The following is a 13,739-nucleotide window of genomic DNA, read 5'->3' as shown; positions in this document are numbered from 1 at the left end:
AGAAGGTGACAACTTGGACATGGCAGCATCACCTCAAGCTGCTGCCTCCCCCCTTTTGCAGTGGGACAGTGGGATGGGGATGGGGACACAGGCCACACTCCTGGGTGCATGAATCCCAAGCCCTTTCCATGCTTCTGTGGGATGAAAGCAAGGAATTGGATGGTGTGCCAGCAAGCACATGGGTGGGAGGTACACAGCCTCAAAACTGGGAGTGGGGGGTGCACAATGGGGACCAGGTTGATGCTGGAACAGCCTGGTCGTAGCAATGGCTGCCCAGACATAAGGAGGAGCATCCCAAACACAAACACTGTCTGTATCACAAACACAGAAACCCCCAAGTACAGTGTCAGGGACGCTGATAACACCAGGACATTGAGGGGGGAGCCCTTGAGTCCTTGGCAAACCCCCCTCTCACTGATAGGCCAGGCAGTCCTAGAGGCAGCTTTACTGTCGCTTTATTAATTGAGAAAGCGAAACTCCATTAGTCACACTCGTTAATGCCTGGCTCTCCAGCAAGCCTGCACCAGCCAAAGTCTGCATGGCTGTAGGAAGCGAGGCCTGGGCCAGGGGCGCATTGAAGTTGGGGGCCTCAGGGAGCCTGCTGTGCCCACCGGGGGCTGGACCAGACCTCCTCAATTCCTGGCATGGAAATGGCTCTGGATTCTCCATCAAACCTTGAATGCCTACAAAACTCTGAGTGCAGGGATCAACTCCGTTAAATGCACAACCCAAATTCAGCCCCATCAGAGGGGATGCACAAATTCCCCCAAATTCAGCCTCATTACTGAAGATCAGAGGATGCAAGCACCACCCAACATGCCCCAGAGACCCCTGTCCCACCTCGAGCTCACCACTCAGGTGTCAAGAGCTGGTGCCACCCCTTTGCCTCTGCCCACCCTTCCTATGTCCCTGTGAAGCAGTAGGTGCCATAGATCCGCAGCTCCTTGCTGGGGAAGCCAAAACTGCGGACACCAGGCTCTGGCAGACCCCCACAGCGCTGCCGGGGGGTGGTGATGGGGTATCTCACACTTCCATCTGCCAACCATCCTCCGTCACAGCGATCCAACCCCAAAAACTTCCACGCTGAGTAGAGCTGCCCCACTTTGGCAATGGTAGCACCGTGGTTGCGACACGCTTGCCCGGCTTCTTTGAAGCTCAGGTGGCCTCGGATGAAATAGACCTCACCTGGAGATGGGTGGGAAATAATGGAGAGTGATGACTCCCTGAGCAGCCCCAGTGTCACCTCACAGGGCTGGGGGATGCTGGAGGTACCTTGCAGTGCAGAGGTGAAGCAGAAGGCATCGAAGTGGTCCCGCTGCTTGTCCTTGGCCCCATAGCTACGGATGCCTGGCAGCAGGAGGCGGCCACCGCATGGCTCCCGTGAGTTGATGATGGGGTAATGCACGGTGCCATCCAGCACCCAGCCTGCGTTGCACCAGTCCAGGCCCTCCATCCAAGCTGCAGGATGGGCAGAACCTCAGAATCCCATAGGGACAAAGTGGGGCATGGGAAAGATGGGGATGGCAGCCTGGGAGGGAGCCTGATCGCCTCAGCATCATCGCTGCCAGCAAGGCAGGTTTGGGGCAGAGGGAGGATTTGAGATGCTGCAGGGTGGTACCTTTGTAGAGCTGCTGGTAGGTGGCAAGCCGGGCATCCTGCTGCTCACATGCACGCTTGGCTTCATGGTAGTTGAATCTGTAGCGCCCATTGCTGGGCTGGTAGGGGAAGACAACACCTGTAGGACAGGGACAGAGGGATGGAAGGTGAAGGAAACGCTCTCACCATGCAGGTTTGGCTTCTTACCCCATAGACTTGGTGCTGAGCAGGGGTCTGGAGCGAGCAGCTTTGCAATGGGGACCCATTGGAGCCTCCCCACCTTCCCCACATCCCTCACCCTCCAGGTGCAGTGTGAGTGAGACGCTCTCATCCTCCAGCCCGTTGACCAGCTGGCAGCGGTAGCGTCCTTCATCCTCCAAGGTCACGTCGGTGATGGTGAGCGAGGCGTCATAGCGGTGGCTGTGCCGCAGGCGCACGCGGGGGCTCAGCGGCCCATAGTTCTTGTGGTACAGCCCGTTGGTGATGATGATCACGTTTTCCCCATAGTTGGTTGGCTCCACCTTGCTCCATTTCACCCGGTAGTTGCGGGGCAGGGCGCGTAGCACGCAGGGCAGCGTGGCTGTGGCACCCCGCTGCGTGTGCACTGCGGTGTGCAGGGGTTCCAGCAGGTATTGCAGGCGTGGGGTGGCTGTGGGGCACCAGGTCACCTTAAGGCACTCCCAAAGCCCCATTGCCCCTCAGCACCTCCCCACCACCCTGGTATTCAAAACCCTTCCCCATTCATTTCCCTGCTGCTGCAGCCTACAGGATGCTCAACCCAGCCCCTGCCCAAACCTCCCAATGCAGCAGTGTCCTGTCCCCATCTCTGCTCCCTACCTGGGCTCCCTGTTGGCTTCTGGAAGATGCTGGAGGTTGGAGATGCTGCCAGGAGCCAGAGGGATGTGAGCAGAACCCGATGCATCTTTAGAGCTAAGGACTGGAGAAAGCCTGGGGGGAGTGAAGGGGTCAGGGCCATGCAGCAGGACAGACCGGGGGATGCAGCAGGGACTTGGAGAGCAACCATCTCAATGTTTGCCCTGTAAAATGAACATATTAATCTGAGAGGTGCCCAGCACAGAGCTGGGCAAAAGCAGCCCCCTCTCCCACCACCACCATCAGTCCCCATCACTTCTTACCGTCCCCAGTGGAATTGCTGAGCCCATCCACCACCGCCTGCGTCCTGGCTCTGTCACAGCCACCCCATCTCAGGATGAAGGGATCTGGAAAGCTCAAACCTGCGCTGTGATGCTGCTGAGAAGAGGGGACATGGGGCACAAGGACGGGGGGTGCTCCCAGCTGGGTCCTGCCAACACTGCTGTCACCGTCACCATCACCACCCTAGGGCAGGGTCCCACGTCCTGCTCCCATGGTTAGTGTTGGCTGTGCTCTCTGTGCTCTCACTCTTTGCCCTGTGCCCGTCTCTTCCCGTTTTCTTCTCCTTTTTTTTCTTCTTTTCTCTTTTTTTTTTTAACACCTCCCCGAGGAACGCACAGGGGAGGAGGAAGCACAATTTCCCATTGTGGGCATCTTTCTCTGTATTGTTCTGCTCGGCAAAACACAGCTCTCGCCAGCTAACAAGCGTGCCTTTATTCACAGGCCACAAGAGTAAGGGAATGCAGGGAAAATGTCAGCACCATGCAGGGCTCCTCACCCCCCTGTCGTAGGCAGAGAGCCCCTCAGTGCTGCTCCCCATGAGATTCTGCTCTTTGCTCCTATAGCCATCGGTTCTGATCAAACCCACGCTCCCTGCATGGAGTCTCTGGCTCTGGGGCTGATGATGACATGATGTGGGAGAGCATTGAGGGGGGTCTCCCCACACTGACACCCCCCCCCAGCCTCATCCTTCCCATTGCAAAGCCACGGCAGAAGCTTCACCGCTGTCACTTTGGGGTTGGGATGGCGCAAGCAGCAAAACAAGGCCACACAATGAGGCTGTGTTCTGGGTTCCCTTATCAGCTCCCTCCCCCAGGGTGCATCTCCAGGACTGGAGGAAGCTCATCGCACACAAACACAGACAAGAGTCCGTCTGTCTGTCTGTCCAGCAGAGGACACAGCGATCTTGGCATGCACAGTGCAAAAAACAGCACCCGGATGGGAAACAGAACTGTGCATCCTGTTCTAGGAGGCTCCCCTTGCTCCAAGCCCCATTTTGGTCAATGCAATCACCCTGCAGGCTCCCAAGGGCCCCCACTTCAAACCACTGTGAGCAAGAAGGGAACAGGGATCTGCTACTTCAGAACAGGCTAAAAAGCAACAGAAGATGCTCCTCTCCATCTATCCCAAGGGTCTGTACCCAAAACAGACCCTGAGCTCTCCCAGCAATGCCCAGCTCAAGGTTTCCTAGCACTGCAGCACAGTGGTCAGGCTTCCTGGTGGTTGCATTTTTCCCACATGAAAGCAGCAGCTACACCCAAAATCAGCCCTGACTCATCCCTACCCGACATCCGTCCCCCCTTCACCCTCCCCTTTTATTTGGGCAGCATGAGATCACAGCTTGGCTGAACCAACAAAGCACCTCAGCCACTTCCCCATAGTGGCCATACTTAACTTGTCAACTCCTTTCTCTTCCTCTTCCTTCTCGGTGCAGGACAAACAACTCCAGCAAAGAAAAGAAAAGCAAAAGAAAGGCTTTGCTGCAGCTTCCCAATCCCAAGGGCAACCCCACTTTGCCAGCAGCTCCAGGTTGCTTCTTGCCCTCATTTTCCTGTGTTTTTTTCCGGGCAGGATTGGCCTTGCAGGCGTGGTTTGCAAACAGACTTTGCAGGCAGCTCCGCAGCATGGCTGAGCGTGCTGCTGCAAGGCTGCACCTCTCTGGGCTGTGTTTCTTCCTCCAGCTTCTCACCATCGTCCTCTTCGCCACCTTTGTCCGGTATAACCCGGAGAGCTCCAAACTCTGCTCCACTGAACCAAGCTGCAACCAGAAAGACCCCAGCCCGACTTTGGGGTACCCCCGTGAGTACCCTGTCCCCTATGGGAGAGGGGGTGGGCACAGGGTGCAGCTCTGCCTGCCCCACTCTCCTAGCATATAGGTGCACGAAGTTGCTGTGCTCATGACCCCTAAAAGAGAGCAGGGACAGACATGGGGACCATGAGAAGTGAAAGCCTGCCATGCCCCCCCCCCCCTTAGACCAGGTTCTCTTGGCACTGAGGGGGCTGCAAACTCCACCCATTGGGGTTGGCAGCACCCGGAGATTGGCACCGAGCCCCTTCCATGGTACCATCCACCCCAGCTCTACCCCCAGCCATTGTAGGGGGGGGCTCAGCCCCTCTTGGACCCCTCCCTCTCCATGCAAACATCAGTGTGGTTGGCCAGGTGTGGGCCAGTTCTTCCAGTTCCGTCCACATACCCGCACCTATGTGCTGACTCACCTGTCTCTGCTATGCAAAGGGAAGATCGTCCCAGTGCAGGATGTGGATCCTCTGCTTGGTATCACTGCCAGGTGTGGGGCAATGGCACTGCTTGCCATGCACATTGGGTCCCCATGTACCCCTGATGTTTGCAGAGCAGCAGAGTAATATCTCCAAACACCCCTGTGTCAGTGTTAGTGGTGTGGTCAGGTTTGCATGAGCCGATCCCAAAAGCTTCCAGGCTGTGGGGCAAACCATGTGCATCTATGGGGATTGCTGCATGTGTAGGGTCGGTGTTGTGGGAAATACTGCTGGGAGGTGACACAGTTCCTTGCTGTGCTGGGGCATGCAGGTTGAGAATGCTAATTGCCATCAGCTGAAGGCTCCAACACCCCAAAACTTGTTAGACCCCAAGTTATCTGGTGGGGGGTCACTGTCACCCAAACCCAGTTGGTGCCTCATAGCCCCCCTCTGCTTCCTACCAGGGTTCCGGGATGCCCACCTCCGAGCTCTCCTTGGCTTTGGCTTCCTACTGGCCTTCCTCAGCCGCTATGGGGTGGGCAGCGTGGCTGGCAGCCTCCTCATCGTGGCCTTCACCATCCAGTGGGCCATACTGGCCCAGGGGCTCTTTTACTTCTCCCAGAACAGCAAGATTTATGTGAGCACGCAGAGGTAAGGCAGGAATGGTGCTGCTGCTCTGATGCTTCACAGCTCAGCTCCATCCCTTGCACACTGGCTCCCTCCTCTGTAAAACACATTGCTCTGCTCTGGAGGAGGGCTGTGAGGACCATGCTGATAGCTGAGCATCAGCCAAGTGTTTAGGGGAACACTGAGACCCATTTGCCCAAGCCATGCTGTCTCCTTGCCACTGACCCAGCAAGATTCAGGCTGCCCATTCAACTTACAGGAGCAAGGTGTGGAGCTCAGGGTGCAGGGTTTGGTTTGAGATGCAGGGTTTGGGTTGTAGGGCACAACATACAGGACACAGGCTCAGCTCCAGCCCATTCACTCTCCCCATTGCCTGCCCTTGCAGTACTGGATCCATTTCATTGCCTTACCTCTCCTTCCCAGCATGGTCAGTGCTGACTTCTGCACCGCAGCAATCCTCATCTCCATCGGGGCTGTTCTGGGCAGGGTGAATCCTATCCAGATGCTGCTGATGGCTCTCCTGGAGGTGCCCCTATTTGCTTGCAATGAATACATCCTGCGGAGCTTCCTGATGGTGAGTCACCCCCCAGAAAGGGAATAGTCAGGGGTCTCTGTTTTGGCTCCTGACATCAAGACCTGCCTCAGCCATACACAGATCCCATACCCTGCCCTTCACGGTGCTTTCTGTACTTGCCAGGTAAGCGACAGTGGAGGCTCCTTGACCATCCACACTTTTGGTGCTTATTTTGGCTTGATGGTTTCACGCGTCTTGCACCGGCCCCACAAGGACAAGAAGAAAGAGCAGCAGGATGTGGGGCACCAGCCCGATGTCTTTGCTGTGGTTGGTATGGAGCTTGAGCCCTACAACACCAGAGTCATAGGAACGGTGTGGCAAGGACTGCCACCAATGCTAGGACACGCAGTCATGCCACTATACAACTGAGGTCTGCAGACTTCCAAGGATGGAGACTCTCCACCTTTATGGGGATCCCTTCTGTCCAGCCCAAGCTGTTCACATTGTGGCCATTATCCCTTTGTGCATCTCTGGCATTAGCAAGAAGAGGTTCTTCCCCTCAAGGACCCACATGTGCCCACTCTCCTCCCACAGGAACCATTTGCCTGTGGATCTTCTGGCCCAGCTTTGCCTCAGCAACCACAACCCAAGACAGCGCCGAGCCCTGGGCTGTGCTGAACCTTTACTTCTCTCTGGCAGCAAGCACCCTGGCCACTGTCATCCTCTGGCCCATCCTGTATGAGGAGGGCACACTGCAGGTGGTAGGTCCTCCCCTGAGACAAAGCCAAGCCCCTGTCCATCCTATAGGGACAGGAAGCATGATGTTGTCCAAGGGAACACAAGGGGATGCTGGTTTGCTTTCTTGGGTTGGATAAAACCCAGCTTGATCCCTATGGAAACCTAAACTTCAACCCCATGCTGATGTTCTCCATGAGGACAACCCCTCTGTGCTGCTCCATTCAGGCCCAGCTTCAAGATGCCACCTTGGCCAGCGCAGCCGTGATGGGGATGGCAGGGGAGATGCTGTCCACCCCCTTTGGGGCCCTCACAGCAGGTTTCCTGGCCAGCCAGCTTTCCCTTCTCAGCTCCAGGTTCCTCTCGGTGAGTCCCCTTGTAGCACTAAGGTCCTACACCTTTGGAGCCAGGGGGGGCTGCATCCCTAACTCAACCAGAACAGTGGGGGCGAGCACTCCCCCCACCCCAAACCCAGCTCCTCTCCATTCATCCCCCAGCCCATCCTACGATCCAGGCTGAAAACCGAGGACACTTGTGGAGTGCACAACGTCCATGGGCTGCCGGGGATCCTTGGTACCTTCTTGGGGACGCTGCTGGCATCGTTGGCCACGGCGGATGTATTCGGTGACAGGTGAGAAGAGCCGGCACAGGGGGCTGCTCCGATATAGGGGCTACTTCGGTGCCCCCCCGTGGCCTCGAGCTGAGCCCCACGGCCTCGTTCCCCGCAGGCTGGAGCTCGTCTTCCCATTAGTAGCCGACGGCAGCCGCACGACGGCTGAGCAGGCACAGTGGCAGCTATTGGGGCTCGTCGTCACCCTGCTGCTGGCTGCCTTCGGGGGAGGCATCACGGGTGAGTTTCAACCCCGTGCATAATTAAAAATCCCCCCCCAAAAAACCCAATGAAGCCACCAAAAGCGATGAGATGGAGCCCACGAAGCGTAGCTCGGCCTTGGGGCCGCTAGATGGCAGGGGAAGCTCGGTGCGAGCTCAAGAGGATTCTCCGCATCTCCAGGTGCCCTCCTGAGAACGAAGATGCTGAGGACTCCCCCCGAGAAGAACGAGATAGAGAGCAAAGCCCTACGGGAGGTAAAACGGGGTATTCGGAGGGGAAACCCTCCTTAATCCCGGGTGGGAGGCAGCTTTATGTCCTGCTTCACCCCTGAGTCAATCCACCCCTCTCTGTGCTGGTGCAGGTCGATGAGGATGGATGTGACCACCAGGCAGGCAGAGAGGAGCGAGGAACCATCGTTTGACAACCCCTACAGCGTGGTGAGTTCCAGGCAGTGCCTGCAGCTCCACGTTCCCAACCGGGCTCATCTCCATGAGTTTCCCAAGGCAAATTGGGATGGACAACGAAGAGATGCTGAAGTCATTCGGGTTCTTGATGTGGGAACAAGGGACAGCCTGGCTTGGTGCAGATCCAGACCTTGCTTGGTTGAGAGGTGCTGCTCTGCTCTGTGCCTTCATGTTCTCCACCTGACATAGGGAAGAGCTGCAGGGAGGGCTTTTCTTTAGGGTGCTGTGCTGGGAAGGGGCGTACTGAGCTGAAGGGCAAACAGCAGAGACTTTTTCCTATGGATCCTTTTGCCCACCGTCATTAAAACACCTCTGTCTTCTTTTGTAACATCAGGGTTTGCCTGTGAATTCACACACGGTTTGCCAGGGAAGAAAGCAAAGCATCCAGGATCCCCTCTTCACTCTATACAGCACTGGGGAGCCACAGGGTCCCCATTTAAGCCATGGATTTAATGCTTAGCTCTGACCCCTCCTTTATCTCAGCCACCAGAGGGTGCCATAGCCCGGGGCCAGGTCTTGGTGACAGCCTGGTCCCCTTCATGCAGGTGACCTCCCTTCTCCCATCCACCTCCTTGCACCAGGAGGATCCCTATTCAAAAGCAGCAAAGTGTCATTCAGTCCCCTTAAGAAAGGGATGCCCCGTGGTCCTGGTTGGCACCGCACTGAAAATACACTGAGATCTGAAATGAGATGGGGGAAAAAAAACCAACAACAAACCAACTATTTGGTTCCAGGCTGACCTGGATGGGGATCTTAGATGGGGCTTTTAGATGGGGCTTTTAGATGGGGCTCTTTAATTCCTTTTAGATATGATGGAGAAAATGTTGGTTGTTCTGCTCCTGGTCCATCCTAATCCCACTCCAGGCTCTGCTCCATGGGGAAGATGCTTCTCATGACCCATAGGAGGCAAAAGTGCATTGGGCTCCAGCCTGCAGCCCCTAACCCCACTCATTCCACCCCCCAATTCCACTTTCCTAGGCAGCCCCTTTCCCTTTTGATCTCCTCCCCAAAAGCAACCCACTGCGAGGGGAAGAAAAGCCCCTCCAGTGAGATCATTGCAAGACCCCCAGGGCTGGGGTTGGGCATGGAGTGCAACTCCCTCCTCTTCCTCCTCAGCCCTCTGAAGGTTCTTATGCCCTATAATCGGATTAGGGAGCCCTGCACCCTCCCCATGCCTCTCTCACACACCTCTCTCCCCTCAGACTGTTTAAGCAATGCAAGTGCAGAGCCGTCCTACATGGCGGTGAGGGTCGGTGGGGACGGCGAGAGCCTGAAAGGTTTCGTCAGTGAACAAATTGCTTCTCTGTAGGGGCCGTTTTCTTCCCAAGTTGAACATAATGATGGCAGTTTGGTGAACAGATGGCGTGGCTGAGCGGATAATCCCGGAGCGAGAGGCAGCGTTGGCTCTGCCACGGCACTGGGGTGCAGATGGGCGCTGTGATGGTGGCACCCAGTGGGACACAAGCTCAGCTCCGTGCCTTAATGCTTTGCAGGCCCTGAGCACAGTGACAGAATCCAAAGCCCCTCCATGCCTCAGTTTCCCACCCCCATAACCCATCCATAGGGGATGCACCCAGCACAGTGGACAGCCCAGAAAAACCTATTTATCATTCACCATTTAGCTCCCATTTGCACCCCCTGCTCCCAGCTCTATCCCCTGGGAGCTCTGGCTCTGCCAGCACCTTGCCCTCCACATTGGCAGCTCAGCTGCTGAGGGCTCTGCCTCCATCACCTCCTCTTTCTTTTTTCCTGTGCTCAATCAGCTGCTTGGAGGGTGTTGCTCGAGGAAAAGCAATAACCACAGCCCTGCTACAGCTGGGGAAACTAAGGCACACAAAGAGGTGCCCGCGAGTGCACTGGAATTAGAAGCAAGACAAAGCCCAGGCTTGCAATGTTGCTGGTCTATGTGTCCTTACACATCCACAGCCCCTACTGCCTCCCCCTCAGGAGCAGCTGATGCTGTGTTCTGCTTGATAGAAAGCCAGCTAATCATCTTTCCCACCTTCGTTAGAGTGTGAATTGTTATCTGAGCGACACCTGTAAAGCTCCTCGTCAGACAGGGCTGGTGCACACGTCTGATAATGGGCACCAGATGGGAGCAGGGAGGCTCAGAGAGGCACAGGGGCCCAAGCATCCTTGCTTCAAACAAAGAGCAATGCCTGACAGCTCTGATGGCCATGTGGCATCGCTGTGCCATAGGAACACACAGCAGCACCATGTCTGCCATTCCCCAGGTGTGAGCACTCTGAGCCACCACTGTGCCCCATTGAGTTCAAGTCACAGATTCAGAATGGTGTGGGTTGGAAAGGACTTTAAACATAACTTAAATCCAAATCCCAACTCCTTCCAGACCCATAGGCCAGACATGGGATGGTTGAGGTCATACATTGAACGTGGGTCCTGCACATCCCCTCCATGACCCCCAAACTCATGGGGCAGACCCCAGCCTTGCTGCCAAGCTGCCCCCCTACATAAGCATCCTCAGCTTTGACCCTTGCAATCACAAAGCTCCGTTTGCAGGACGCTAATCATTGCTAGCAGCATAATGAGGCTTTCTGGGCACTGGCATTGGGGGCACAGCAATTAAAATCGTTGGCACCCAGAGCATGGGTGGCTGCAGTGCCTGCTCCAGGGTGCCTGGGCAGTACAGCAAACAATCAACTTGTTCTTTGCCAGCTCCAACGGAGAAGAAACTAAAATCAAGAGGGAATTGAGGCCCCAGCAAAAACTGGGAGTCAAGTTTATTTGCAAACTGGATGTAAAGCGAAGGGCTGGGAACAAAGGTGTTATGTAAGGGACAGTCACTAAGGGGCTCTTTACCCACACTAATTGCCACTCGCACTGCAATGCATCTTTATCTCATAGTTGAATCTGATCACAGGTTCAAGCATTGCTGCTTTCACCATGTAGCCTGGCAAAATTAGCAGCTATCATCCTATGGTCCAAACCCACGGGGAGCCTTGAGGTGCATCGCAATGCAGGAGGGTGCTGGGGTAGGTGTGTCCATAGGCAGCAGTTGGCATGGGAAGATGTTGTTGGGAGGGGGGGAAATGAGACCTGAAGCAAAATACCTTTGAGTCTTTGCAGGCAGCAAGGAGCAGCCAAACCATCATGGGATGCTCATGGGAATAGCAGGGAATGGTTGTGAAAGGAAAACCAAATGAGGACGAATGATGCTGGTGTTTATGATGATGCTTTCAAGGCCACCAGCTGGAAGTTGCCAAATGGATTTGGTCAAATGCGAGAGACCCAAGGGCAGTGCAAAGAAGTGGGGTTATTGCAGCACCCAGCAGTGCTGCTTTCTGCTCCCTGCTCCTGGCACATGCAGGGCACATCCAGGGTGTGAGGACCATGGAGGGCACTGTCAGATCCACTGTGGCTGAGCTGCAGGGTTAGGGAGGAAGAGGAGGAGGAGGAGGCAGCATCACCAGGAGCAGAGAGGTCAATTTTATTGACAAACGGGCTCTTGAATGGAGCGTGGGGAACAATGCAGGCACTCAGCCCCGGGTCAATCTGGGCTGTGTAAAGAGAGGGGCCAGCAGGAGCAGCCCCAGGGAAGCCCTCCAGGCGAGTGGCCTCTGATTCTGTGTTTGCATAACCCCTGACCCTTCCTTTGGGGGTTTAATTGAAATCCCAGCTTGGTGACAAATTGGCATGACCAGTGGACCAGGGGTGGAAGCGATGCTGGGAGCCCACTCCCTGCTCCAGCAGAGTCCAGTGCATCCCAGCAGGTTTGGACCCCATGCAGGATCACTCACCCTGCTCCCATGCACAATGGTTTAACAACACATTGCTTTCCCCCATGTCACTGCCCCAATGCACTCAGACACTCAGGTTATGGGGTTATCCTCACCCCATAACCAATGAATAAGGATCATTTGGGATGCATCCTCCTTGGGCTGGGTTGAGCAACCTGTTTGCATCCTGGCTGTGCAGATGCTTTCCTTGCAAGAAGAGAATGACCACAGCCCTTTGCATGCAAGCAAATCTGCTTGTCAGAGCTGAACAGCAAGCATAAATGGAGCCCCAAAGAAGTTCTTGCAGCCTGGGGGTCAGACAACTGCACTGAACCAAATGGGGATGGAATCAGCCCATTTCAGGAGCTCCTGGGTAAGAGGTAATGGCAGATGCACCCTCATGATCTCCTGCCCACAGAAAACACTGAATATTTGCCTTTAGGTGGATCAGCTGAGATGATCTTTGAAGGGAATGGAGTAGTGTGAACCTAATGCACAAATTGCCTTGGTGGGGCTTGAATCAATTCCAGGTTAAATCTGCACCCACGTCACCACGGCTCCTGCTGGCAGCTTTGCTGGGTCTGGTGGGGTGTCCCATGTCCATCCTCAGACCATCAGCCTCGTTTCTCCAACACCAGCAGGACTTGCTCCCATTGTCTGAGCTCATTTTGCACCAAACTGCCTTAAAAACAGAGTGACTCCACTTTGAGGCTAAACCCTAAAATATCCCTAAAATACAATCCTTGCTTTTTACCATCTGCACCACCTCGTTTCGAAATCGTTCGCAGGGATTTTTTTTACAGATCCCAAAAATACTTTGAGCTGCAGATTTCGCGTCTGTTATCTGCTGCCCGATTAACACATTGCACCGCTGTTATTGTAGTTATTATTAAACGAGTAGCAGACAGGGCTCCTTCACAAGGATATGGAGACATTGGGGACACTGAGACCCATCAGAGCAGCTCTTTGCCTCTGCAATCAGATCTCAAAGCCATTTGCAACAGGCCTGCAATGCTGATTTGCAGAGGGAGAGGTGTGTGGCTGGAGCTGCTCTCATGAAGTGGGAATGATGGGGATGGGACTTTTGGATCTATCCCTGCATCCCTGTGCAGTTTGCTGCATATCAAGGGAGAAAAGATGGAGTTTTGTCTGGCTCCACCTCTATCAAACCCCCAAACACACACACCCTGTTTTACTTGGCCACCCTCCCTTTGGGGAAGGTACCCCACTAAGGTCTCCACTTCTTTAGGTTCCACCAGCACCGCTTTGAAGCTCATTACAGCATTTCACACTGAGCTTTGGCCAACTCCATCTGGGAGCTTCAATTCAACACAACCCCCCCCCCCATCCTTTGGCCTAAGAAGCACCCATATCCCTATGGCATGGAATGGGGGGGGAAGCCTGAGTGCAGCCCCCATTTCCCATCCTCATATTTATTCCCTCCCAGTCTCCCCGTGCCTTTCTCCACACACTCTCCTTTGGTGAGCTCTGCCTTCCCCCGCCCCCCCCCTCCATCAGCCTCAGCACCCTCCTTTCCCTCGCCTCCTCTATAAACAAAAGCGCCTCAGTGTCTGCAGGAAGAAAAGTTGCATTATGCAAATGGGAAAGAGAGAACAGGAGATTTCTCACTCCGAGAACCCCCCATTCCGGGTCTGCACCTCGGTTTCCATGGCATGGCCAAAGCCTGCTGGAGCCTGGTTTGCATACGGATGAGAGAGGAGATGAAATCAGCACGAAAGCCCATCGCTGACAGAACGCCATTGTTTAGCCTGTCTGATTTGGAGGCTAATGAAACGCCATTAAAAAGAAAGAAAGGAAGAAAGAATGAAAGAATGAAAGAAAGGGGGGGGGGGAAAGGGTTGCTT

At 55.0% G+C, this 13,739-nt stretch overlaps 2 protein-coding genes across 3 annotated transcripts; one reads left to right on the top strand and one right to left on the bottom strand.

Moving 5' to 3' along the window:
• Positions 1–438: 438 nt before the first annotated feature.
• On the bottom strand, positions 439–4,096 carry HAPLN2 (hyaluronan and proteoglycan link protein 2). Its single transcript, XM_015884461.2, has 6 exons — positions 2,733–4,096; positions 2,434–2,633; positions 1,895–2,245; positions 1,619–1,735; positions 1,273–1,458; positions 439–1,185 (listed from the first exon to the last, which is right to left on the bottom strand). Exons 2-6 carry the CDS (start codon positions 2,618–2,620, stop codon positions 902–904), a joined length of 1,125 nt encoding a protein of 374 aa, XP_015739947.1. The 5' UTR covers positions 2,621–2,633; positions 2,733–4,096; the 3' UTR covers positions 439–901.
• A 41-nt stretch (positions 4,097–4,137) lies between these two features.
• LOC107324437 (ammonium transporter Rh type B) lies at positions 4,138–8,470 on the top strand. Of its 2 annotated transcripts, XM_015884459.2 has the most exons (10): positions 4,144–4,548; positions 5,430–5,616; positions 6,016–6,166; positions 6,290–6,437; positions 6,701–6,867; positions 7,070–7,207; positions 7,339–7,472; positions 7,570–7,691; positions 7,854–7,927; positions 8,035–8,470. In XM_015884459.2, exons 1-10 carry the CDS (start codon positions 4,374–4,376, stop codon positions 8,092–8,094), a joined length of 1,356 nt encoding a protein of 451 aa, XP_015739945.1. In that variant the 5' UTR covers positions 4,144–4,373; the 3' UTR covers positions 8,095–8,470. The 2 variants fall into 2 exon arrangements, with proteins under 2 accessions (XP_015739946.1, XP_015739945.1); XM_015884460.2 differs by lacking the exons at positions 7,854–7,927; positions 8,035–8,470 and having other exon boundaries at positions 4,138–4,548; positions 7,317–7,472; positions 7,570–7,686.
• The last annotated feature ends 5,269 nt before the right edge of the window (positions 8,471–13,739 follow it).

This window comes from Coturnix japonica, chromosome 25 (genome assembly GCF_001577835.2).
Source record: "Coturnix japonica isolate 7356 chromosome 25, Coturnix japonica 2.1, whole genome shotgun sequence".
NCBI lineage: Eukaryota > Metazoa > Chordata > Aves > Galliformes > Phasianidae > Coturnix > Coturnix japonica.
The sequence above is the reverse complement of the archived record's forward strand: the minus strand, read 5'-3'. Positions and strand labels throughout refer to the sequence as shown.